At 39.0% G+C, this 26864-nt stretch overlaps 3 protein-coding genes and 1 long non-coding RNA gene across 9 annotated transcripts; all 4 read left to right on the top strand.

Moving 5' to 3' along the window:
• The first annotated feature begins 81 nt into the window (after positions 1-81).
• LOC115110327 (ubiquitin domain-containing protein UBFD1-like) lies at positions 82-3613 on the top strand. 4 transcript variants are annotated; one of them, XM_029635893.2, is made up of 7 exons: positions 82-169; positions 1292-1579; positions 1693-1901; positions 2027-2092; positions 2810-2915; positions 3003-3085; positions 3245-3613. In XM_029635893.2, exons 2-7 carry the CDS (start codon positions 1309-1311, stop codon positions 3353-3355), a joined length of 846 nt encoding a protein of 281 aa, XP_029491753.2. In that variant the 5' UTR covers positions 82-169; positions 1292-1308; the 3' UTR covers positions 3356-3613. The 4 variants fall into 4 exon arrangements, with proteins under 4 accessions (XP_029491753.2, XP_029491751.2, XP_064866185.1 ...); XM_029635891.2 differs by lacking the exon at positions 82-169 and adding an exon at positions 416-517; XM_065010113.1 differs by lacking the exon at positions 82-169 and adding an exon at positions 416-517 and having other exon boundaries at positions 3003-3139; positions 3245-3333.
• A 3025-nt stretch (positions 3614-6638) lies between these two features.
• LOC135564659 (uncharacterized) lies at positions 6639-8061 on the top strand. Its single transcript, XR_010461186.1, has 3 exons — positions 6639-6830; positions 6985-7070; positions 7625-8061. It is a non-coding gene; the product is annotated as an uncharacterized LOC135564659 (long non-coding RNA).
• Positions 8062-9651: 1590 nt separating this feature from the next.
• LOC115109877 (mesothelin-like protein) lies at positions 9652-15263 on the top strand. 2 transcript variants are annotated; one of them, XM_065010111.1, is made up of 14 exons: positions 9652-10079; positions 10250-10403; positions 10535-10584; positions 10764-10896; positions 11415-11544; positions 11631-11821; positions 12862-12985; positions 13093-13256; positions 13369-13524; positions 13686-13819; positions 14032-14174; positions 14336-14430; positions 14540-14753; positions 15006-15263. In XM_065010111.1, exons 7-14 carry the CDS (start codon positions 12958-12960, stop codon positions 15077-15079), a joined length of 1008 nt encoding a protein of 335 aa, XP_064866183.1. In that variant the 5' UTR covers positions 9652-10079; positions 10250-10403; positions 10535-10584; positions 10764-10896; positions 11415-11544; positions 11631-11821; positions 12862-12957; the 3' UTR covers positions 15080-15263. The 2 variants fall into 2 exon arrangements, with proteins under 2 accessions (XP_064866183.1, XP_064866184.1); XM_065010112.1 differs by lacking the exons at positions 9652-10079; positions 10250-10403; positions 10535-10584; positions 10764-10896 and adding an exon at positions 11042-11252.
• Positions 15264-17115: 1852 nt separating this feature from the next.
• Positions 17116-20003, top strand: LOC115110325 (stannin-like). Of its 2 annotated transcripts, none has more exons than XM_065010109.1 (2): positions 17116-18121; positions 18977-20003. In XM_065010109.1, exon 2 carries the CDS (start codon positions 19088-19090, stop codon positions 19349-19351), a length of 264 nt encoding a protein of 87 aa, XP_064866181.1. In that variant the 5' UTR covers positions 17116-18121; positions 18977-19087; the 3' UTR covers positions 19352-20003. The 2 variants fall into 2 exon arrangements, with proteins under 2 accessions (XP_064866181.1, XP_064866182.1); XM_065010110.1 differs by lacking the exon at positions 17116-18121 and adding an exon at positions 18146-18349.
• The last annotated feature ends 6861 nt before the right edge of the window (positions 20004-26864 follow it).

The raw sequence follows: 26864 nt of genomic DNA, 5'->3' as shown, positions 1-26864 counted from the left end.
CACAGCACTCAATGCAATGAGATAAGATTATTCCAACAGTTACACTTCTTGCGTCGACCAGACATTTCTGAGATGGCTAAGCAAATACAAAAAGCATAGAATCTAACTAGACACCCACGCCGTTGTTGGACAAGCACTTTTCGGCTACTCTTCTTCAAAAATACATATGGTAACTTTTCTTCTTCACGCTCTCTCTGTCAATAAGTTATCAGCACGAGCCAATTCAGCATAACCCTACCATTAGCACATTTGGTAGATTGTTGTAGTTAGTAGGCTATGTATCTAATAGCTAGCTAGCGAAGTTTCTCGTGATCGAATATAATACGACCAAGCTTTATGTCGTTGTTGTGGGGGGGACAACTGCCAAATGACTTTCATTAGAAACCAAGCAAACAGTTGAGATTTATCAAACGCTTTTACAGGCAATGGAAGCCCGTAGGACCAATACACGTCAGCGCGTCCGTTTCCCAGCAGTCTCACTTCATATTGTACACAATCATCATGGCGACCCAGGATGGTAGGTATTGAAGAAAATATAATGCTATGCTTGCCACAAATCTATGCGGCGCAATTTATCAATTTTCAAATCATTAATTTAGGAATTTAATCGTATTTATGGTGTTGGTGCAAATTGAACATGTCAATTGGATTTGAAATCCTATTTTCTTCATAATCCAAGGTTCGCCCGGTTATCCTGGTCACTGGCTAGCTGCTAGCCAACCATATTTAGCTAGATAACGTTAGCTCTTTCGATTTTGTTACATAGCCAAAATAACTAGAGCTACTGTTACATAAGTTGTAATTTGATTCTAGAAACCTAGGACACGTGTAATAGTTGTAGCTATCGCTATGTTATTTTGTAGCTATCAGCCTTAACTATATTAGGCATTTATAAGCTATCAAGTTATGTTAACTAGCTAGCCAACTCTTATCTGACTGAAAATGTAGCTTGGATGTGTCAGCTAACTTAGCTAGCATGACTAGGTAGTTAGCGCTATTTGCAAATAAGCTACAGTAACTCGCTAACAGCCACGTGAGATGTCAGATTTAGCTAACGTAGCTAAACGACCCACAGAATACCAAATAGGTCAACCAGCCAGTTGCTTGCAGCTGCTTTGTCATAACAAACGAGCTGCATGAAGCCATACTTGCTAGTTATTACTTGGCTGAGATGACCTAATGTGACAAACTATTCCCAAACATTGAGTGTTGACAAAGCTGTGCCTGACTGATAATTCTTGTGGAGTTGAGAATTCTCAGCTAAACTATGCCTTTCACTATCCTTTCATAGGAAATGAAGAAGTCGTAATGGAAACTGAAGCCACGTTGAAAGAGCCACAACCACTGTGTGAAAATATTGGCGAAGGAAATGCTGAAGTATCGGAAACTGTGTCTCGGACAGATAATGCCGGGGAAAGCTCTTCAACTCAGGACCCCACTGTCAGCAATGGAGATGACAGTGATGAAGGAAAGGAGATGGTAGATCTAAAGATTATTTGGAACAAGAATAAGTATGATCTCAAGATTCCTTTAGATGGCACTGGAGCCAAACTGAAAGAGCGAATCCATTCACTCACTGGTAAGTAGTTGTTTAGGCTTGCGTACTAACTACTTGGATATGTATAACAGTCACAGTGTTGATTAATGTCTCTCAACCACTCTCTATTTTTCTCTCTCCCTCTATGTTAATAGGTCTTCCACCTGCTATGCAGAAAGTGATGTACAAGGGACTGCTACCAGAAGATAAGACACTACGTGAAATTAAAGTTACAAATGGTGCAAAAATAATGGTGGTTGGATCTACAATAAATGATGTACTAGCTGTAAATACTCCAAAAGAGGTTATTCAGCAGGAAGTTAAATCTGAAGAAAACAAAAAGGAACCTTTGTGTCGGCAAAAAGTAGGACTTTTCAACGTCTTTGAGTTTCATATTTGTAAATAAACAACTTCTTTGCCCAAGGTATGGTCACAGGTTATGATGTTTTTTATTCAACTGTGAACTTATAATAATGTATTGAATTTCAGCAACACAGAAAGGTGTTGGACAAAGGCAAACCAGAGGACATAATGCCATCTGTTAAAGGAACAAAGGTGAGTATTTTCAACAAAACCCGAATGATGGTTGGGAAAATATGCTTTTAATGGTTGTTTTACACTGAGTATACCAAGCATTAGGAACACCTTCTTAATATTGTTGCAGCCCCCCATCCCTTGCCCCCAGAACAGCCTCAATTCTTTGGGGCATGGACTCTACAAGGTGTCTGGCCCATGTTGACTCCAATGATTCCCACAGTTGTGTCAAGTTGGCTAGATGTCCTTTGGGTAGTGGAATATTCTTGATACACATGGGAAACTGATTGAAAACCCCAGCAGCGTTGCAGTTCTTTACACAAACCGGTGTGCCTGGCACCTACTACCATACCCCATTCAAAGGCACTTAAATATTTTGTCTTCCCTATTCACCCTCTGAATGGCACACATACACAATCCATTTCTCAATTGTCTCAAGGCATAAAAATCCTTCTTTAACCTGTCTCCTCCCTTTCATCTACACTGAATGAAGTGGATTTAACAAGTGACATCATTAAGGGATCATAGCTTTCACATGGATTCACCTGGTCAGTCTGTGTCATGGAAAAAGCAGGTATTCCTAATGTTTTGTATACTCGGTGTATATTATCCTGTTTATATATTTTTCTCACAGATATTTCCACTGGAACACTGTATCACGTTCAGGAGCTTGGAGATGGGTCGTTGTGAATGTTCTTCCACTAATGACCAGCAAGTGATCTCTCATTTGTTACACAGGAACGCTTACCAACAGTGCCTTTAGCCGGAATGTACAACAAATCTGGTGGAAAAGTTCGTCTCACCTTCAAACTGGAACAAGATCAACTGTGGATTGGAACTAAGGGTGAGATGCCCCCTTGGTTTAGTTGGATTGTGTATAAGTAAAACAGTGTTATGGCACTCACCCTTATCTGTGTACATTCTCCTACAGAGAGGACAGAGAAAATCCCAATGGGCTCCATCAAACATGTGGTGACTGAACCCATTGAAGGCCATGAGGATTATCACATGATGGTAACACGTTTCCTTACTACAAACTGCACAAGCCAGATTGACAGTTGATGTAATGTATGTTTTTTTCCATAAACACATACATTACTTTGTATTTTATCAAAAGTAGCTATCTTACTGTCATTTATGGTGCAATTCATTTTCTCTCATTCACTTTCCTAGGCGTTTCAGTTGGGTCCAACAGAAGCCTCTCAGTATTGGGTCTACTGGGTGCCAATTCAGTTTGTTGATGCAATCAAAGACACAGTCCTTGGAAAGTGGCAGTATTTCTAATGTGCCTCTATTACTGACAGTGGAAAAACTGTGATCTAGAACAGAAACATATGAAAATGGGGATCTGGAGACAACAAGGAGTCCTAAGGAACTTAACATTGAAGCATATTAGAGAAGCAAACTGAAGGATGCCAATGGACTAATCATATTATTTGGGGTTTCAAGTGCACTATGAGGCATCATCATATTCCTCAGCCCAGTTCATCATAAAAAATTGAGCAAACCCAAGGGAAAACAATAAAACTAAATGTACAGAGATTGCTGATGCATTTTTCAGTTATTCTTAAAGTAATAAATTGTATTTAAGGAAAAAAAGAAAAAAGCTGGACTAGTATGTGGTAGCCTATGTTTATTTATTCTATGGATCAACACAAGCAAACTTGCCAAAGTTGAACACAGTTTCTAAAGGTCTCAAGATATTGGTTTTTACTTGTAGTCATGATAAATGTTCATGTTAACAGAAATTATTTAAACATCTAATGGAATTTAAGAAGAGTCCCTCAGCAGAAGTAGATCACTATATAACTTAAAGTAGTAAGAAACTTACTCATGTAAGTTTTGCTATTTACAATCATCATTTATAGTTGAGGGGGGATTTCTGTTGATTATTTAAAAAGAAGAGTGTGCTGTGGTATGGTGTGGAATAGTCTCACAGATGATTCAGAATATGTTTCTATTCAGCATCAGGCCAGACATTGAGCATTACTGCAATCCAGTGTCATTCTATCATGAGACCTCTGTCACATGCAAAGGGAATTAGTATAATCACATGGTTTAGATCAGGGATGGGCAACTGATGGGGGCCACAAAAAATCTGAACTCATCATGAGGGGCCGCAGTTGCTCGTGATTCCCCTCCCCCCACCACCACATTAGCAGCCTCCCTCTTGACAGCGGATATGACACATTTTGCCATGGGGTATAGAGAAAATGTTGCTGTTATAAAGCAAGTTTGCTGCAATTCTACACATTCTGTCATATTTCAGAGACAAGATCTTGCAATTATATAACACATTTTAATATAATTCTACAAATTTTGCAATGGGGCAAAGAGTTAAACTTGCTGTTTTACAGCTAATGTCCTGTAATTCTACACATTTTGCCATAGGGTGGACAGAGAAATGTTTTTAAAATTATAACTGAGTGAGACTGACTAACAAAATCAATGGGGGCCTCCCGGACGGTAAATCGACCATTATTACTAAGTTCAGATAATGTAGCTGGCCACTAGACTAATTTACCAATCTAAAAAATGTTAGAAATGGGCTATGTGAGGGACAATCAGTGACTGACATAGCAAGAGAAAAACTGCTAATGCTCAACCAAATTTTGAAATTGCACCTTAAGTGTATTCTACCATTCTAGCTTGCAACAGCAACTTGAGACACCTACTGAGTTAAAAATAAATAAATTTGATCCGAGGGCCCTTCCCTGGTTTAGATGCACTATGCTGTTCCTACAGGAGAGGGCCACAATGTCACACTTTTACATTTCTTGTTGATAGCAATATCATCTGCCGTGGGTATAATTTTTCAGAAATGCAAAGGCCTTAATGTATTTATATACAGATAAGAACCAGTAACTGCAACTTTCAAATACATCATTTTATTTAAAGTATTTCATAAATATTACAAACACTGAAAAGCATATGAAGTCCAAGTTTGCTTTGCATTTGCCAATGTCCATTCAAATTTCCAAAGCCTAAAAATGTATATTTTTTCAAATCTGCAAAAAATATACAGACACTTTAAAAGCAAATAACGGAAATAAGTTGTTTGGGACTGACGTTGTAGTGATATTAACTGGTTATACCTTTGCCAGTAATAAGGTCATCAACTGAGCAGATACTGAACTAAATGTAAATTAAGCAACCAGCTTATAAGAGCATATCAGTGTTGTCTGGCAATAAAAAAACATATCATATTGCAACCATCTCTTGGAGTTGTCAGAGAACCATCAATTTAAACATTGTACTTGACATACTTACAATTGTGAATGTTATAATGATAATATTACAATGGTTACAGTGGTTATAATAATACTTCCGTTTCCAGACTATGAATAATAAGTCATTTTTTTGACATCGACATGGCTAGAGAAAGACCTTTAACCCAGGTGGCTCCAAGTTTCCAGTAAAGATCATCACCCTTTGGTATTCTCTAATAATTTTAGTGACGTTTTGCTGGCCTCTCAATGGGTTATTATTCAAATCAAAATCACATTTATTTATATAGCCCTTCTTACATCAGCTGATATCTCAAAGTGCTGTACTGAAACCCAGCCTAAAACCTCAAACAGCAAGCAATGCAGGAGTAGAAGCACGGTGGTTAGGAAAAACACCCGCAAGTGGTTCCTGAGGAATCCCCAACCCTTCCTCCTGCAAGCCTCCAGAGAGTTCCTGTCCTGTCTTAGCACCAAGAACTTCACTTGTGGGACCTACCAGATTTTGTATGTGAAAACATACATTTTATTTCCATGTGGTTGACTATTTGCCCTCACTTGATCTAGTACTTCAATGTGGTGTCTTTGCCTTCGCAGAGTGGAAGCTCTAGGTCATCAACCAGCTAACCCTAACCCTGCTTACTCAGCTATGGACAGACAAAGACAGCTTTGATTTACACTGATTTCATTGAGCTCAATGACACTGAAGGTACATTTAAATAATTCTGTAATATCAAGGATACCTGAAAATGTAATTTTACTAAGCATGTTGAGGACAAAGGAATTGTAATCAGTTAGGATAGAAAGACTGCTATATTTCTCCAACCTTTGAAAATATTTTTTATTATTTCAGACCCCAACTGTGTCAACCACTCCAACAACAGCGCTGACTGGCTTAAAAAGTACTTTGGGCTGTTTGTTGGTTTTGCGCCCCTAGAAGAACTCAAACGACTGCATGGAAACTTCTCAGTGGTTGGTACTAGTTCATGATTTTGACCGTTTGAACTTACGGATTCATCCAATAGTCATTTGTAACCAGTTTGAATCCATGTTCTTATTCCACTGTGTAGATGGATGTCCTGCCTATGCTGAGCCCCAGACAGCTGGGGGAGGTGGCCTCCACCCCTGGTCAGCTCAGAAACCTTGGAGATGTCCACATGATACTGATTCATGTGCTTCCCAGAGATCTGGACGAGTTCTTTGACATCGTTTCTCCAGCTGTTGAGGTATGGATGATTGATGTCCATGGTCAATTCTTATACCATTGCCTTATTTCCTATATACCTTTGCTTAGTACAATCACCACATGTGTTTCTGTCCTTCAGGGTCTTCACCTTCCGGTGGATGTGCGTCAGGTGCTGCTCCAGCAGGTGTTTGACAATGCCAACCTATCAGATCCCTCCATCAAAGACCCTGAGGTGCTGGTGTGGTTGGGCCAGAGACTCCGCCCACTTTTACCAAATCTAACAGAGGAGCATGTGGCCCCCCCTCTTCAACATCGTCAGACACAGAGACTGCAACACCAGCCAAGAAACGTAAGATCAGCACAGTGTATTATAGAAACACTAATCATTTCTAATAATGTGATGCATGTTTACAACTGACCTTCGTGTACAGTACATTACTGCTCTTAGTTGTGCTTGACAATGCATATCAATGGGTGCTCTTTCTGGTTTCTGTCATCTACAGAGTGGCATTGCTGAACTCTATCCTACCATCACTGTCCAACGGCACACAGGCTGTTGGCCAGCATCAAATAATCATCCCTCTCAGAGGTATTCACCTAGTCATCATCTCCAGTGGTGTGAAGTACTAAGTAAAAATACTTGAAAGTACTACTTAAGTTGTTTTTTTGGGGTAACTGTACTTTACTTTTACTTCACTATATTTCTAAGGAAAATTATGTACTTTTTTATGTCATCATATCATGCAAAACTCATCATACCAGCTGTATGTTTGCCTGCTTGAACGGCAATAGCTCAGATGCACATGAAACATGAAATGACCCCAGGAATGAATAAACAAAGTTCAAGAGATGCAGACAAATCATCTAACATTTAAAATGGGTGAATCTTTCCAGACAGCTGGGTGATATAACAACATATTACAATCGTAGCAAGTAGATCTTTCCTCAACAAAGTACGAGTTACCAGTAACAGTAGTAGTATCTCACTTTACTTCTCATGATCCTTCTCTCTATAATTCTCCCTAAATACATGATAATATAGAATAATGGGTTTTATATACCATGGTCTGAGGGCTGCAGTTTTGGGCTTAATGCTGGACCAAATGAGGAACAAATTAACTTACCTTATCTCATTGTTCGCAGAATCAACTCCACTACATTGCTATAGGAACGACAGCTTCTTCATGTTCCTGAGACAATCTTTCCTCAACTTTACATTCCCAAAGTTGACCAACTTCCTCTCCCTTATTCCACCACAGCGGGAATCTGAGGTACAGTACATTGAACTTGTTTCAGCTGCACTTCAACTTTTGGAAAGTGTGTTCTGGCCTCGAGTCACTGTGTATCCTATGCTATCTGTGTTTCCAGCTGCTCAACACCATGCATCCCTCAGAGCTCAGCACCATCCTCAGGAAGATTGTGCAGACTAATCTCTGCACAATCTTCCGAAACTACAAAAAACAAAATAACTCCAGAGTTCTGGAAACCATAAGGACACACACTGCTGATTGTGGTCACCATTTTCAAGCACTCACTGAGTATCCCTTTAGGATTTACTGAAAGAAAAAACTCTGTTAAATGGTGCATTCTCAGTCCTTTGACTTTGATCATTATCTGTCTGTATGAGAATCTTCCGGATGATGTGAAGAGTCCAGTCCTGCCCTGCGTCTGGCCTTTGGCTCTGGCCACTGATGACAAGGCTGAGGTTGACCGCTGGTTTGACAACAGACTGAGGAACTACCTGAAGTTCCTCAACAGAAACCTGCTCCAGTCCTCTGACACACTCAACGCCTCCTGCTTACCCTTCAGGAGACTGTAAGCTACCACACTGGAAATACCTTACATTTGCTGATGCTATTACACAGATATATCTACATCATTTAAAGTGAATAAAAGGAAGAAAAGGTTGACGACTGTCTGCTGTGGTTTTGACAGTGTGTATCTACTGGGATCCAAGCTCACTTTCAATGGCTCAGCCATAACTCAAGATGATGCGTACAGCACCATAAAGACCTACCTCAACACAGGAAGTGAGTGTTTTAGTACTAACTGCTGATTACTCCAGTTTACATTATACATATATTTATCGTTGCACTTTACACATTGCATGAATGGATATTTTTCAACATAAGGTCTGTTACCAAAGAATATGCATAAATTCTGCTTCATGACAGATATTCCTCAAGGATGTATGCCTTTTATTAAAGCTGCATACAACGGCAGCGTATATGATTTCTCACATCAAACACATATTTATTGATTTCTGACTTGTAGGTTCAGCAGCACCCAAGTGTTATAGTCCCTCTGACCCAAATCTCAACTCCACCGCCTGGTTCCTTAACTACATTGGTGTGTTCATCACCTTTGTGACTATTGAAGACTTCAACACATTTGGCTCAGAGTCAACGGTAAGCCCATCCACCTGCCTGTTTGATGAAGGGGCATCATATATTACCAAACATATATAACCAAAGGTTGATCTTTTTGTTTGTTTTTTACAGCTACAACTATTTGCCGTGAACCCTGTCAACATTGAGTTGTTCAATTTCGCCGGAGCTCCTCAAAATCTGACTAAACGCTTTACTGAGCTTATCTTCCTGCAGAACTCCAACTTCCTCCCACTGCAGTGAGTTTTGAACAGTAGCCACTAAAATAATTAGTTTTATGTTACTAACTTACTTTATTTCTTGCATTTATGTCAAGGGTATGATAACAGACAACAGTCTACATTGAATCTGAATGACGCTATGGGGAAGTTGGGCATGGCATTCTAATCCAAGATAGTGTTACTCAGTGTTTTATTTCATATTTTTGTTTTATTCCCATATCTTTAGGCTTCCACCACACTTACAATGTTTTGTCCCAGCTTCAGCTTACTCTAAGCTCAATGAGTCAGAGAGTGTGGTTGTCCTGGGCAACCTGAACCAACCCTGTACTAACGTGGACTCAGAGGTGAGCACCATCAGGATCAGTATGAGCCATTATTTCCATGTGATCATAATCCATTGATTGGTTAAGTGATACTGTTACCTAATCTTCGCTGATGTCATTTACTTCCAGATTTCGTCCGCACTGGCATCGAATATCCAAATTCGTCCGGGATCAAAGTCCGGAATCAATCACGGCCCTGGGCCCGCAGGTCACAAGTCTGACCACTGGACAGATCACTAAAGCCCCGCCCAGTGTGATTTTACAATCCCTGAGTACTCTGAGTAGTGTTTCTGGATGGAACTTGGGACAGTCCTTGTCCATCATACAGATTCTCATCACCCAAAACTTCCAGTTGATTCACTTCTTAATAGGTTTATTGCTAGTGGCCTATTGGTTGTGAGCATCATTCACAACCATGATTCATGCTTTAAACCATTCCATCCTCTCTACTTCCAATGTAGAGGATATTTCATAATTTAATGTTCTCTTTCTTCAGATAAACAAAACCGACAGTCTAATAAACCTGGGCTCTTTAGTGGGAGGTCTTCCAACCCAAACACTAACCGCAATACCCGAGCAGCAGGTTCTGACAACATCCGCCTACCCAAAATGTGTTACCAACATGCTGACTGCTCCAACAATTGTACAGCAGATCTATGTTAATAAGGTATGTACTTACAGTAGCTAGACTAACTGATGTGAAGTAGGCGTTATGAATTTCCCTCCCAATATTTCTACACGCCTCATTTAAATGTGTTATGAAAAAATCTAAGGTAATCAATCATAATAACAGTATTAATTTTAAAAGTTTGACATGTTTTTGTATGACTTATTCAGATCATCACAGTCGACATGAAACCAACGGAACTGATAGTCAATGTCCCAGATGAAATGGCAACTGACATTCCCAGCAATCTACTGAATTTCCCAACAACTGGAAATCAAACTCACTGCTCTGAACATCAACAAGAAAAAATGGAAACCTCAGCAGGTATTGAGGGGATTGTAGTATTCAAAAGCTGTGTAGACCTTCAAAATTTACACGATTATACAGTGGTGAACATGTGTATTATACATCAATAAATGTGTCTGCACCTCTGTTTCTCTCTGTTTCATTTATAGGCTGTGCTGTTCTTTGATACAGTAGCAAATGGATTGGATGAGCCTGATGAGTAAGTGTAACAGTGTTTAGAGAATGTTGGTCCTGACCAATAGCTGAGCAGAAATCATACATGTATCATTTTCACATGGGGATACATTTTTATTGTGTACTTGAACAAAAATTGGTTATGATGACATTTATAGTTCCTGTATTAACTCGAATGAATGTACTGCATTGATTTCTTTGTAGCCTTTCTGAGTACGTGCTTCAAGGATTCATTTGCTGTCGTGTCCAGACTTTCACCAAAACAAGAATTAAACCTCTCATCAGAGCTTGCAGACGTAGGGCCGGTCGAAGAAAGGTGGTTCTCAAGGAGACACCGGTGAATATTAAAAATACAACTTTTTCTACATAAACTAAAGGGCCAATCAAAACCGGTAGCCAGGCCTCCAGATTACATTGTTAATGTGCCTGTACGAATTATAACTGTTTTTATTTATTTTTCATGGCTACATGAATCCAAGCATGTATTCTCTCAACACAAGAATGACCGTAGTTACTGGAAACCCAGTAACTGAATACATATTGAATATGTTTCTCTGTTTTCAAGGAGCTTATTTTACAGACATATGAGAAAGTAACATTTTGTTTTAAAACTAACTTGCATGTGGAACAACATCAAGGTGAAAGTCCTCAAGATTTTGTCAACTATCCATCAGATATGTTGTTGTATTACAGGTAAGTTGGTCATGTCACTGACATTGTAAAATAAATTGTAAATGAAGGTAACTAATGTTAGATGAACTATTTACTGTTATTTTTTTACGCTGACATAACCAAATGAAAATGCCTTCTAAATGAACCATAAAGACAATGTAAACTGTTTGTATCTTTCTCCAGCTACACCAACATGCAACAGACCGACTGCAGATCCTACTTCATTGAAACAGGACGAGCAGACTTCTCCGTCCTGTCCGGCACGTTGGATGGAAGAAAGGTTGATCTACTGAACAATGCCAAAAAGTGCCTGGTGAGTTATGTATTCAAGATGAAAGACACAAGTTTCTGGCTGAATGTTTAAAAGCAGTGATAATGACGACATTTGATTTATTCCAGAACATCAAAGGGACACAGCTCAGTCGAGATAATGTCGAGGTCCTGGGCAACATGGCATGTGCTCTGGATGAGGACTACATTCAGAGCGCTGACTCTTACATCCTGGAGAAACTAAAGAACTGCAATGACTTCTCCGATCAGCAGATTACAGCTATGGAGACTGGTATCTGCAGTGGCAACACCACATATGGGTATGTCACATTGCTGATATTGGAGCTGTGCTGATTTGTATTCGTGTAGATACACAAAAAAATGAAGAATGAATGCATTTTTGTCTATAGATTTTTTCTTAATCAGTCTGTTCAGAAACCCAAGCACATGGACTGAAAAAACTAGAGCAGCTTGACATTCTTCCACTGTACTTGACAGAGAACTTCTGGAAACACATCAGCACGGTATACTATACATGACAATTGCATAGCACTTTGACAATATGTTGGATTCAAATCAAATTGTATTTGTAACATGCGTCGAATATCAAATCAATTAATCACATTTATTTTTAAAGCCCATCTTACATCGGCTGATGTCACAAGGTGCTGTACAGAAACCCAGCCTAAAACCCCAAACAGCAAGCAATGCAGGTGTAGAAGCATGGTGGCTAGGAAAAACTCTCTAGAATACAACAGGTGTAGACCTTACTGTGAAATGCTTACTTACAAGCCCTTAACCAATAATGCAGTTTTAAGAAAATAGAGTTCAGAAAATATTTACTAAATAACTAAAGAAATGAATAAAATAAAAAATTAACACAAAATAACCATAAAATATATATATTTGGGGTACCTCTACCGAGTCAATGTGCGGGGGTACAGGTTAGTCAAGGTAATTTGTACATGTAGGTAGGGGTAAAGTGACTATGCATAGATAATAAACAGCAAGTATCAGCAGTGTTGTCAGGGTGGCCATTTGATTAATTGTTCAGCTGTCTTATGGCTTGGGGGTAGAAGCTGGTAAGGAGTCTTTTGGACCTAGACTTGGCTCTCTGGTACCGCTTGCCGTGCGGTAGCAGAAAGAACAGTCTATGACTTGGGTAGCTTGAGTCTTTTTGGGGCCTTTGTCTGACACCGCCTAGTATACAGGCCCTGGGTGGCAGGAAGCTCCCCTATCTTTTGAATGACATCATTTGAGTGACATCATTTGAGATTGTTACCCATCTCAATTTGAAAAGCTCTCATTTACCTTATATGCGTTTCTTATTTCTTAATGTGTTCTCTTTTGACGGAAACAGTGGAATAAAAGCAAGTTCCTGAAGAAATTCATGAAAAGACTATGTACAAACAAGACAATGAAGAGGAAAATGAAGAAGCTGTTCAAATAATGCACCATGTCTTTGAGATCCAAACGAAGCACTGGTAGGTTTAAATAATATCAGGTCAATATAGCTGTTCTGTGGTTTTAATAGTGGAGGCTCCTTTATGACATGAATGATCACATTTCTTTTCAATACTTGTCTATTTAGTAAATGCATGTCCAGACTCCCTTGGCAACATTACTCAAGTGACCATAAGCAATAACGCATTCCACTGTCTGAGCGCCCAAGTAGTAATGGACAAACTGGCCAGCCTGACTGAGAAGGTAGATGATGATGACATGCAAAAGGTCATTTTGGAGAAGCTACGCCAGGTATAGAACTTTACTGACACAAAACAGGAAATCACAACAGATTTCAAACTCACAGGTTGCCAAGAGGTGGTCATTCAGTAACAGCTCTTTATGGTGTGGTCTTGTCCACTAGGCGTACCCCAAAGGCCTCTCAGACCAGCAGGTTCAGGTGCTTGGGTCAGTGTCTCGCGTGGCTTCCATGGAGCAGATTAACAAGTGGAACATCACTACAGTGGACACACTAGCAGCACTGATGGACAATGGCAATGGAGAATGGGACTCCGACAAAGTAGGGATATTTAACTTTACACCAACAATGTCTTTAAATGGTGTTAAAAAAACATGATAAACATTTTGCTTCTAAAAGATGTGCATTTGGTAGATTTTAACGAGTTGGCTTTTTGGCTTTTTGATTTAAATGTATCTTTCATCTTCCTTTCTCAATTTCAGGCCAAAGTTATTGTCACCAAGTTCTTAAGTGCTGGCAATTTGCTTGGAGCCTCTGAATTGAATTCAATTGGAGGGCCTAACCTGTGCGCACTGGACCTCAGTGTGTTGCAAGGCATCAGAAATGACAGTCTCCGGTAAGATCATCGACAGATCTTGCTGTGTGAGAGAGACACCTTGTGGTCGAGTCACTCCAGTTCACATTTATCTTTGTTGTGCTCTTGCAGTGGTTAACCTCAACAGAGTATCCAGGCCTAAACGCCCCTTAAAATGTTGGACCATTTTCATATGCTTTTTTTGTTTGAGTGTTCATAGTTAGTGTTTTTCTTGTGCCTTCTGAACACAACAGAGATGCAGATGCTCTGGAAATCACTAGCTGTTCCTCAGCACATAAGAAGGCATTCTTTGCAGTAGCTGAGATCGCCTTTCCAATCAACTTCATCCAAACCTGCGCCACTGCAGATCAGCTAACATCCTACCAGACATACCTGGGTAAGGTTTCCCTTTTCTTCATACATACATAAAGACAATGGTTTCTTGGATATCCTGTAATAAATGTGATTTAAAAGATTTAGTTCACTCGGGCTGTGACATTAGAGAACACTTGTGCCACCCCAGACCTCATTCTCACCATGTTCGTAACCCTTTTTTAGGAGGTGCCATTATCACCTACATACGGAGTCTGTCTAGGGTGAATATTAGCATGGACATCAACACTTTTATTGGTTTGGATTCAGCTGCTGTCCAGGTATGTGCTCATTCCCGTAACCATACCATTCATCAATAACCTGTGATGGCAATGACTCATATTCATTGTCATCTATCATTCTTTTCTGTAATTCTCTGCCTCTAAATAGGCTCGTAGTGTGAGTGAAGTGTCTGGACTCCTCGGCTCCAACCTAAATAGACTGAAAACCTTTGAGAATACCACTGTAATGCAGAACTGGGTGTCAAAGCAGTTACAGTCTGAGCTTGACAAGCTGGGTATCAGTCTGACCGGAGGAAGGGTGGATTCAAACACCACCCCCATGACAACAAATACTGCCACCACCATCAAAAATACAACTTCCAGTAAGGTGTCAAATGTTACATTCATGGTTAGCATGCTTCGCATGCGCTAAATCCATTTTAAAATGTGATTCCATTAGAAAGTTTACAAATCATTTCGTTTCAAAGAGGGACATTAGTTATCTGTAATGTACCATAAACATAATTATATTTATAATGTATAGGAATGTGTTGGGGAACAGAAAGTAACAGTAATGACAGAAGACATGCAAAACTTAACTTTGTTATTCTGTTCTCTCTCTCCTTATCTTTTAGGCCAGAGCAGAGGCACATATCCAGCTCCTCTGCTTTTCCTGTTTGGTCTCTTGTTCATTGCAGTGCAAATGTAGATTATAATATTGCAAGAGAAGCATTATAATTTAGACCAAATTGCATAATTATCATATCACGTCTTAATATTACATCTATTTTTGTAATCTATTTTTAAAGAAGACATTAAAGCTGACATTATATTTGACAGCCAAATGAGTGCAGTATGCAATAAATATCCCATATAATATATAGTGTTTTATCAACTCCATTGCTCCAATTGTATTTTCTATTGGTTAATCATTAATATTAATATAACTACTGTAGGTTATTTATCAACTACTACATTTTATATATATATATATAAATATATATACTTTTTTGTTTATTTAATTTTGTATGTTGGGAATGGGAAAGAAATACAGATTAATATGAGGGTGTTCTGTTGTGGGTTTTACTAAGAAGGGCCACTTTAATCTGCCAGAAATGCTTTTCTCAAAGAAAGGGAGAAAGATGTGACTTTTCAATTCAAATGAAAAAGCGTCCAATTTGATTTTCTAGTTTTATATTTGCTCGTCAATGTTATTATTATTTACGGAACATGGTTTTAATTTGTTCAGTTGATGGTCCACAATAGTGATAGGCCTAAGAAACTGCATGGGTCAATCAGGATCAAAGAAATCAAATGGGTACGACAAAAACGTGTGTTCCCTATGCCCATCATCAGCAAATGAAAATACCAGAGAAAAAGAGGCCCGACTCGGTGGAAAATCTTTCTCCCTGCAGCTGGTGGCGTTTTTTCGTTGTTTCGCCCACCATGCAAGGAGGTTTGTATGGAGGTCAATGAGATGGTCGAATTTGTTCAACAACAAAAAATAATGGCTTGTTTTCTACGTGAGGTTTATTTGGTCGAATATAACTTTCTTAAATTGTTAGGAGTGTACTGATATAAGTAGGACAGGTGACATCCCGTCAACTTTGAGAAAAAAAACACATAGGAGTTATCTCGAGATAGCTATGCATATTCCTTGTATGAGGCTAGTAGCAGTATATCCAATGAATACAGGAGGTTTACGTCAACAATCCTCATGGAAATGTATCCACCAATCCAAAGAAATGATAGGCGGGAGCTAGACAGCCCTCTGTGTCGCTTTGTGAAAAACGACTCCCATTGTCATGTATAATTAAGCAATAATGCACGAATATGTGTGGTATAATTAGAGCAGTAGAACTAAATGTTTTGTCATATCAGTGGTATACATTCTGCCATACCATGGCTTTCAGCCAATCAGAATTCAGGGCTCAAACCACCCACGTTATAATCTTTGATAATACCCAGTGTTAGCACCACGTGTGCTTTTATTTTGAAATGTTCAAATATTTTATTGTATTTTTATTATTAACGACAAATCGATTTAACAAGTACATGGGGGAACACAAGTCTATATATAAACAATACCCAAAAGACAAATGTTGAAATCAACATCCCGGAAATTGGTCACAATTACGTCAAAGGTCACACGAAATATTTTTTGGAACTAACTCGTTTGAAAGGTTTCACTCGCATATGGCATGGACTCAGGACACATTTCAGGCGAAAAGAAGAAAAGTCCTCCTATCAAAGTTCTTTCCAGCCAACTCCGAGAGGGAAAAGATAGCCGATTGAATGGCAAGCTCGAATTTAATATAAAAAGACTGGGACAATTGAAAAATACCGCACTTGTAGTCTCTGTGGTTTGGATGCAAGGGACAATACTGGAAGTTAGGTCCGATCACAACACGGTTCTTCTTTTGGATGAGACGGGGACATTCGTTGTCAATGGCGTCAACAACATTCCCAAGGGCAACCCATGCCTACTTCAGGGTGAGATGCACTTTTATTTTCCTTCTAGCTGCAGCTAAAATATGTACAACATTTAACAAAACCTTTGATTTGTTACGCCCTGATTTTACACAGGTAATTATGTCATGGTGATGGGGATGATCCAGGCCCTATCTCCAGAACCTGTCATTCGCGCGGTAAAGATGGCAGACCTTTCTGAACGTGCTGCGATTCACAGAAAAATGTGGAAGTTGGAGGTGGAAGACCTTCAGCAAACACTCACGTAGAAAGAAGCATAAGCATTATGTTGATATCAATGCCTGTTTGTTTTCATTTATTTTTATCAAAATTTAAATATTGCTACTGGTTTTGAGCGGTTTCTATATTTCATTGCCAAAGGTAATGGATCATAGCCTAGAAGTACGTGCCCATCACCGTTTTTGATAGAAAGTGCATTATATGCACATATTATAGCCTAACACTGTTTATGATAGGCTATAATTAAGCAATAAGGCACGAGGGGGTCTGGTATATGGTCAATATACCATGGCTAAGTATACTGTCAGCATTCAGTGCTCGAACCACCCAGTTTATAATATATGCATATATTACACTAAACATGTCAGAAGAGCTGGAGGAGGATTATGATTGGAAAAAAGCTAGTCCGGGCAAGAAAGCACAAACTCAAACAAAAGACAAAGAATTTAAATTAAAGAATGAACAATGATCTCATTTGGTAGTAACATTATCTATTTTATTTGTGCTTATGTCATGCATACACATTGAAAAAGTGCCATTAAGTGAATTCTACAGAAGCACACAATTGTATGTGATGAATGAAAATAAATGGGGCCTATACAATCAATGACACCCTTGTAAAACCATGGACTTAGGAACGCTCCAAGGTGCCTGGATTTCAATCAAAACATCCTGAAATAAGACTTCTTCCGCAGCATAACCACTCATTCATTCATCCTAAAGGCATTTAGGCCTAAGACAACAGATCTATATATCTCTCTCTTGAAAAAAAAAAAAAAAGAAGCAATTTACGCACCATAAAAGTATTTAACAATTGAAAATTAATCTTGATATGTAATAGTCTGTTAGGTTTATGTACTCTTGTTTGTATATTTCTGTGTTCCTTTTGTATTTGTGTTCATAATAAAAATACTTTGACAGTAGCTCGAGCCATCTTCCATGAACAAGCAGCCTGTATGTATCACGTGATATTTTGGCGTCTGGAGCGTCTACCAGTATTTGCATGACACCATTGAGCTAGGACTGATATGAGACCAAGAAGGTAACACAGCAAATCTATGAGCTATAACTATTTCACTTTTCAAAATTGTGTCCATAGACAAACAAGTGATATATATTTTTTAACGTACATGTCAATGAATATAATATAGCTACTACGGTTGCTTTAAAATAGAGATTGACAGCATAAATTACATTTGTTTCGATATATTGTGCATCACATGGTCTCTTTTCCTGCACTGAAACAGGGGCCTTGAAGTTCAGTTCTTTCGTGAGTAGCTACTAGTGTATTTAATACACCGCATTAGCATTTTTTTAGAATGAAATCGGTTCCTTTAGGAAGAGCCATGGCTTTTATATGTTGATACAGGCAGGGCTGTTGCTGCATAGCACATTGATGAAGACACGCAATCGCGTCGTCTGTCTTAATGGAATTGTAAGGAATCTCATCTAGTGCGTCTTAATTCTCCTTCCGACCCGATGTATCATGCATGTACATACATAAATGTGTATTACTGAGCAATGATTCGACGTGCAGAGTTGAAACATGCGTTAGCATTGATGGCATAAAGGGCGTTCCGTTCATAGTTCATTATTGCATACGCTGTTATGCAGAATATGGCGTATAGACAATATATGATTACCTATCACAGGGTGGTAGGCTGTCAACTAAATTTTGTATCAATACATTATTTCAAGCCGTTTGCTTCTATGGTGGATTTGGAGGTTAGATTCTGTGTTGAGTCCTATTACATAGGTCTATGGTTGAGTCAGCAGATGTCTGCCGAAAATTCATTAAACAGATTCAGATGTGCAGATACAAGCACTGACCACAGGGTTTATTTTGTTATTTTTGTGAGTTAAATATTCAACCTAATTTGCTTTTTGTGACCCCCAGGTCTCCCAAGCAGTACCGTAAGACACCAAAATCAGCAAGGGATCACACCACGCTGTCCTTGTCAAGTACCCTGTTCTGTCACAATGCTCTGAGTCACCTTCCCGTTGCAACATGTACATCACAGACCACAGCCCAACTACTGGGGTGGTGACAATCGTAGTGATCCTCATTGCTGTTGCTGCCCTCAGTGTTCTCATCTGCGGATGTTGGTGCTACCTGCTCCTGCAGCGGATTGGCCAGTCTGAAGATGAGGAGAGTATTGTAGGAGAGGGCGAGACCAAGGAGCCCTTCCTGATGGTACAGTACTCCACCAGGGGCCCTCACGTCGAGCACAAAACCAAGCTCGCCCACAACGGCACTGAGAATCACACTTAACTGTGTCATTAAGAAACTGTGTCATCACCTAATATTAACCAAGAGGATCACCTCATTCACATTTCCTGCTGATCATCATCTTTCATCGTGCCATTGAAGGATGATAAACGGACTGCAGCTCAATGTCTTATGAGGAAATGTGATATTTTTGTTTCTCATTCCATTGTGTGGATCTCAGGATGTGAGGTTGTGAACAGTTCATTGTTAGGTTTCTTAAGTATACATATTTTGAACTCAAAAATGTACATCTGATTGATGTTGATAGTTTTTGTTACCTCAGCAATCCACTACTGAATTGTGACGGTAGACAGCGCTCTGAACAAATGAGTGGGCAAAACCTTCTTTAGAGCTTGTTGGAAGAATGTATGACAAATTGATGACAAAACCATTTACTTAATATCAAGTTGCTCAAATGATTTGAAATGTGCTTAATTTGTTTGTTTGTTTTGCATAGTTGAACTTGGTTTTATTTACCTTCAGTATTCAAATGTGAGTTAATAGCCATTTTAATAATTTGCTTAATGCCAGATTTGCCCGAAGATAAAAAGTGTGATTCACTAGTTTATGTCTGTTTGTCGCTGCTACTTACTAAATAATCTATTTTCTCCTGTGGTTGCACAGATAACCACTGAAATAAAACCAGTCATTGAAAGGGCAATTCTTCTTTGATAAACCATCACATTTCACAAGCACAACAAGGTCCCGGGTCTGAGTTTTAGTGAGGTTCGCACTCTAAAATACTATTTGAGGAACAGCAAAAATTTGGCCATGATTACTACACATTTAGATAGCTGGCTAGACTAATTTAACAATCTAAAATGTTTTTTTGCCATGGGCTAATTGAGTGACAGTCAGTGAGCGACATGTAAGAAGAGGGAAACTGCTGATTCACAACCAAGTTCGAAATTGCACCTTGTGTATTTTACTATTCTAACTCTCAACAGTAAGTTGAAACCCCAACTGTTCCTAAAAAAATGATAGATTATTATATATTTTTTTAATGTTGGCAAGGTCCGTACCTAGGTGTCCTCATTTGTAGCTACAACACTGAGTAGCTGCTACAACTGACATGGGTTGAGGAGTCCTGCCAAGAAGCTACCAAGAGCCAATGACATATTTTCTATATTCAGTTGCAATATAGGAAATCCCGATGGCCAGATTCTATGGTAGCTGAGTAGGTTGATATTTGATGAAACAATGTTATAAAGTATTATGAAATGTAAATAACATTGTGAAGACTATTGTTCTCTTTGTCATTTGATGTACCATTGTATCATTTCTTGACTTGCTAAATAAAGGTTACATTTTAAAAAATACAAATCCACTTTAAATGTTATATCGGTCCATAGGTCTTATGATTCCTTTAGATTAATTCCTTACAGGTGTATGTATTGTTGATAGTTGTTCTTATTGCTGTTTAAACGATGGTGAAATATCATAATAATGTGACAATTTGTAGATTTTTATATGATTACACAAATGGTAATAGTATTGGTTCCAATAAGTTTTGCTGACAAACTTGAGATGACCCCACTTCTGTCTTGAGAGTTCAGCAGCTTGTGAAATACAGTATACATCTAAAAGTACTACTAAAAGTATGACCACCTGCATAAGTAATATGCAGTATGCATAGACTTAATTGGGAGGCTCAATGCCTACAGTGTCATACCAGTGCAGAGAGATGATTCATCATCTCCCATATAGCCTGAAGGCAGTTTAGAGTTAGTACCTACCCAAAACACAGGGCGCATTCCTCAGCCCAGGCATTGCTGACATGCCAGATCCTACAACGCCTGAATAGGTATTTTACATTTCAGCTAACAACATCATATGTTACAGCAATCTGTCAGTCGATGACACAGTCGATGAAGTGGCACGAAACCTTTGGTTGATGCATGCAACATCTGAGCAGGGGACCTGCCTACTACAGTGCCTATAGAAAGTCTACACCCCATTGAATTTTTTTCAAATGTTGATTTAATTGTAATTTGTCATTAATCTACATTAAGTAATCGATAATGCCAGTGAAAATAAAATTCTACACATGTTTACTAAATTAAATAACTAAAATATAGTAATTGCATAAGTATTCATCCCCTTTGTTTAGGCAAGCCTAAATTAGTTCAAAGTAAAATGTGGCTTAACGAATCACATAACTTGTGTGTGAAATTACAGGGTTTGACATGATTTCTGAATGACTACCCCTTCCTCTGTCCCCGATACAAACATCTGTAAGGTCCCTTGGGACAAGTATTGAATTTCAAGCACAGATTCAAGGACAAAGGGAGCTTTTCAAAAGCCTCATAAAGAAGGGCAGTGATTGGTAGATGGGTAACAATAACAAATCAGACATTTAATACAGATCTTTAAGCATGATCAAGTTAATAATTATACTGTGGATGATGTACTAAACCACCCAGACACATCGAATATGCAGTTGTCCTTCTGAACTGAGCTGTAGGACAGGAATGAAACTGCTTAAGGATGTCACCATGAGGCCATTGGTGATTTTAAAAAAGCTACAGCAAACTGGTCTCAGACTAGACGTTACATAGTAAATGTAAATATGGGACACTCAAATTAGTATGAGATGTTATGTTTGGCATAGTTACATAAGATAGGTTACTTAAGGCGAACACGAAAGGAGTGTGGTTGTGTACTGCGAACGTCTAGCAACGAAAATGTTGCGTGTTCGAATCTCATAACGGACAATTTTAACTAATTAGCATCTTTGCAACTACCTACTACTTTCGAGCTACTTTGCAATTACTTAGCATGTTATCTAACCCTTCCCCTGACCTTAACTCTTTTAGCTAACCTTAACCCTTTAACCTAACCCCTAGCTAACGTTAGCCACCTAGCTAACATTAACCACCTAGCTAATGTTATCCATAACAAATTGGAATTGGTAACACAAGTTTTGCAAATTCGTAACATATTATACATTTTGCAAATTCATCAAATATATTGACAATTTGCAAATGGTAAAATATCATATCAATTGTAAATCGTAACATGTCATACTAAATAGTTTTTCAGGATGAAAAAAAACAGGGTGGAGCTAAGCACAGGCAAAATCCTAAAAGGAAACCTGCTTCAGTCTGCTTTACACCAGACACTGGGAGAGGAATTCACCTTTCAGCAGGACAAGAACCTACAACACAAACCCAGATCTACACTGGAGTTGCTTACCAAGAAGACAGTGAATGTACCCGAGTGGCCAAGTTACAGGTGTGACTAAAATCTGCTGAATAATCAATGGCAAGACTTGAAAATGTCTGTCTGGCCATGATCCCCAACACCTTGACAGAGCTTGAAGAACTTTAAAAAGAATAATGGGCAAATATTGCACAATACAGGTGTGCAAAGCTCATATGAGACTTTACCAAGAAGACTCAAAGCTGTAATTGCTGCCGAAGGTGTTTGTAAAAATGTATTGACTAAGGGTGGTGAATACTTATCTAATAAAGGTGTTTTTTTTATTTTTCATTCATCTTAAAATATATATATATACGTTTTGCAAATTCATAACGTATTGTATGAATTGAAATTCGTAACATACCATATGAAATTGAGTTTTTTCAGAATGAAACGAAAGTGATGGAGCTAAGGACAGGTAAAAACCTAAGAGTGAAACTTGCTTCAGTCTGCTTTACACCAGACACTGGGAGGGGAATTCAAAGAATTCAAGAATAATAAAAATAATAATGGGCAAATATTGCACAATACAGGTGTGCAAAGCTCTTATTAGACTTCACCAAGAAGACACAAAGCTGTAATCGCTGCCAAAGGTGTTGGTAAAATGTATTGACTAAGGGTGGTGAACATTTACAGTGAATTTGGAAAGTATTCAGTCCCTTTGACTTTTTCCATTTTGTTACGTTACAGCCTTATTCTAAAATGTATTAAATAAAACATTTCTCATCAATCAACACACAATACCCCATGATGACACAGTGAAAACAGGGTTGTAGAAATGTTTAACCAATTTATTACAAATAAAAAACAGAAATACCTTATTTACATAAGTATTCAGACACTTTGCTATGAGACTTGAAATTGAGCTCAGGTGCATTCTGTTTCTATTGATAACCCTTGAGATGTTTCCACAACTTGATTGGAGTCTACCTGTGCTAAATTCAATTGATTGGACATGATTTGGAAAGCACACACCTGTCTATTTAAAGTCCCACAGTTGAAAGTGTATGTCAGAGATTTTCTGTCTGTATTGAATAGTTTATCATCTGGTAAATCTAATAGGAGTGGCCTACTATTGGAGGTATTAATGTTATTATGGAGAATTGAGAGAATGGGTGTATTTGTGAGATTCTACTGGGTCCCAGCACGTTCCCATTCAGGTGTGGAAGGGGATGAAATTGTAGACCAGTTAGCTAAAAGAGCTTTGAAACGAGATATAATTGATATTAATGTGCCACTGGGTAGAGGAGAGGCCAAATGTAAGATCAGAGCCATTTTGATAGATGTGTGTCAGAAGAGATGGGACTCTGAGCACAAGGGCCAGCATTTATATGCCCTCCAAAGAAAGGTCGGTGGACCATGATTCAAAGGTCAGATTAGGAAGGAAGGTGGTGTTTGCTCAATTGCTCTCGTCATTACATCTGGTTGGCAAACATGTGAATGGTTGGTGTCTGGAGTGTATGGTCAATTAAACAGTGGCGGTTAAATTGTTGTTCAATTGTTGTAAGTATGTTGAAGAGAGGGAAATATTGAAGTGTAGGGTCATTGAGGTTGAACAGGGTTGGAAGAGATTATGGGGATAGGGGAGGGTCTATTAGAAGTTAGTAGGTCTATTTTTTATTTTCTGAAAGTACTGAGTTAAACATTTTTTTGTATTATTTCACCTTTATTTAACCAGGTAGGCCAATAGAGAACAAGTTCTCATTTACAACTGTGACCTGGTCAAGATAAAGCAAAGCAGTGCGACACAAACAACAACACAGAGTTACACATGAAATAAACAAACGTACAGTCAATAACACAATAGAAAAGTCTATATACAGTGTGTGCAAATGAGGTAATATTAGGGAGGTAAGGCAATAAACAGGTTGTAAGTGGCGAAGTAATTACAATTGAGCAATTAAACACTGGAGTGATAGATGTGCAGAAGATGAACGTGCAAGTAGAGATACTGGGGTGCAAAGGAGCAAAAAAAAGTCATTAAAATAAATAACAATATGGGCATGAGGTAGTTGGGTGGCCTATTTACAGATGGGCTATGTACAGGTGCAATGATCTGTAAGCTGCTCTGACAACTGATGCTGAAAGTTAGTGAGGGAGATATGAGTCTCCATCTTCAGTGATTTTTGCAATTCGTTCCAGTCATTGGCAGCAGAGAACTGGAAGGAAAGGCGGCCAAACGCGGAATTGGCTTTGGGGGTGACCAGTGAAATATACCTTCTGGAGCACGTGCTACGGGTGGGTGCTGCTATGGTGACCAGTGAGCTGAGATAAGGCGGGGCATTACCTAGCAAAGACTTATAGATGACCTGGAGCCAGTGGGTTTGGCGACGAATATGAAGCGAGGACCAGCCAACAAGAGCATACAGGTCGCAGTGGCGGGTAGTATATGGGGCTTTGGAGACAAAACGGATGGCACCGTGATAGACTGCATCCAATTTGCTGAGTAGAATGTTGGAGGCTGTTTTGTAAATGACATCACTGAAGTCAAGGATCGGTAGGATAGTCAGTTTTACGAGGGTATGTTTGGCAACATAAGGGAAGGATGCTTTGTTGCGAAGTAGGAAGCCGATTCTAGATTTAATTTTGGATTGAAGATGCTTAATGTAAGTCTGGAAGGAGAGTTTACAGTCTACCAATTGTTATTTATCACATGCGCCGAATACGACAGTGACCTTACAGTGAAATGCTTACTTACAAGCCCTTAACCAACAATGCAGTTTTAAGAAAATACCTAAAAAAAAAGTAAGAGATAATAATAACAAATTATTAAAGAGCAGCAGTAAATAACAATAGCAGTGCTATATACAGGTGGTACCGGTACAGAGTCAATGTGTGGGGGCACTGGTGTTGAGGTAATATGTACATAAGGGTAGAGTTATTAAAGTGACTATACATAGATAATAACAGAGAGTAGCAGCAGCGTTCCAGAGGGGAAGCAAGGTAGGACGATTTAGAAATGTTGCAAATGGTGATTGACCACACTCCAGCACAGAAGGTGGGGGCATGCACCTTTAACATTGGTTTGCTGACTGCCATTATATCATAGAAGAAGAAGTGCATATCAGATCAAAAAACAAAATATTTCTGCAGCATTGAAGGTCCCCAAGAACACAGTGGCTGCCATCATTCTTAAATGGAAGAAGTTTGGAACCACAGACACTTCCTATAGCTGGCCGCCTGGCCAAACTGAGCAGTCAGGAGAGAAGGGTCTTGGTCAGGGAGGTGACCAAGAACTCGATGGTCACTCTGACAGAGCTCCAGAGTTCCTCTGTGGAAATGGAAGAACCTTCCAGAAGGACAACCATCTCTGCAGCACTCCACCAATCAGGCCTTTATGGTAGAGTGGCCAGACAGAAGCTTTTCCTCAGTAAAAGGCACGACAGCCCGCTTGGCGCAAAGTACAAAGAGATCCTTAATGAAAACCTACTCCAGAGCGCTCAGGACCTCAGACTGGGGCGAAGGTTCACCTTCCAACATAACATCGACCTTAAGCACATAGACAAGACAACACAGGAGTGGCTTCGGGACAAGTCTCTGAATGTCCTTCAGTGGCCCAGCCAGGGCCCGGACTCCAACCCGATCGAACATCTCTGGAGACCTGAAAATTGCTGTCCAGTGACACTCCCCATCCAACCTGACAGAGAAGAATGGGAGAAACTCCCCAAATACAGGTGTGCCAAGCTTGCAGCGCCATACCCAAGAAGACTCGAGGCTGTAATCGCTGCCAAAGGTGCTTCAACAAAGTACTGAGTAAAGGGTCTGAATTCTTATGTAAATGTCATGTTTCTATTTTTTTATTTTTTATAAAATATTTAATAAGTTTTAGAATAAGGCTGAAATGTTAAAAAATGTGGAAATAGTCAAGGGGTCTGAATACTTTCTGAATGCACTGTATCTAAAATGTGCACTACCGTTCAAAAGTTTGGGGACACAGAAAAACAGTGTAGACATTGTTATTGTTGTAAATGACTATTGTAGCTGGAAACGGCAGATTTTTTTTATAGAATATCTACATAGGCGTACAGAGGCCCATTATCAGCAATCATCACTCCTGTGTTCCAATGGCACATTGTATTAGCTAATCCAAGTTTCTAATTTTAAAAGGCTAGTTATCACTAGAAAACCCTTTTGCAATTATGTTAGCACACCTTAAAACTGTTGTCCTGATTAAAGAAGCAATAAAAAACTGGCCTTCTTTAGACTAGTTGAGTATCTGGAGCATCAGCATTTGTCGGTTTGATTACAGGCTGAAAATGGCCAGAAACAAAGACCTTTCTTCTGAAACTCGTCAGTCTATTCTTGTTCTGAGAAA

This window comes from Oncorhynchus nerka, linkage group LG26, assembly GCF_034236695.1.
Source record: "Oncorhynchus nerka isolate Pitt River linkage group LG26, Oner_Uvic_2.0, whole genome shotgun sequence".
Taxonomy (NCBI): domain Eukaryota; kingdom Metazoa; phylum Chordata; class Actinopteri; order Salmoniformes; family Salmonidae; genus Oncorhynchus; species Oncorhynchus nerka.
Note: the sequence above shows the minus strand (reverse complement) of the source record. Positions and strands in the feature narration are given on the sequence as shown.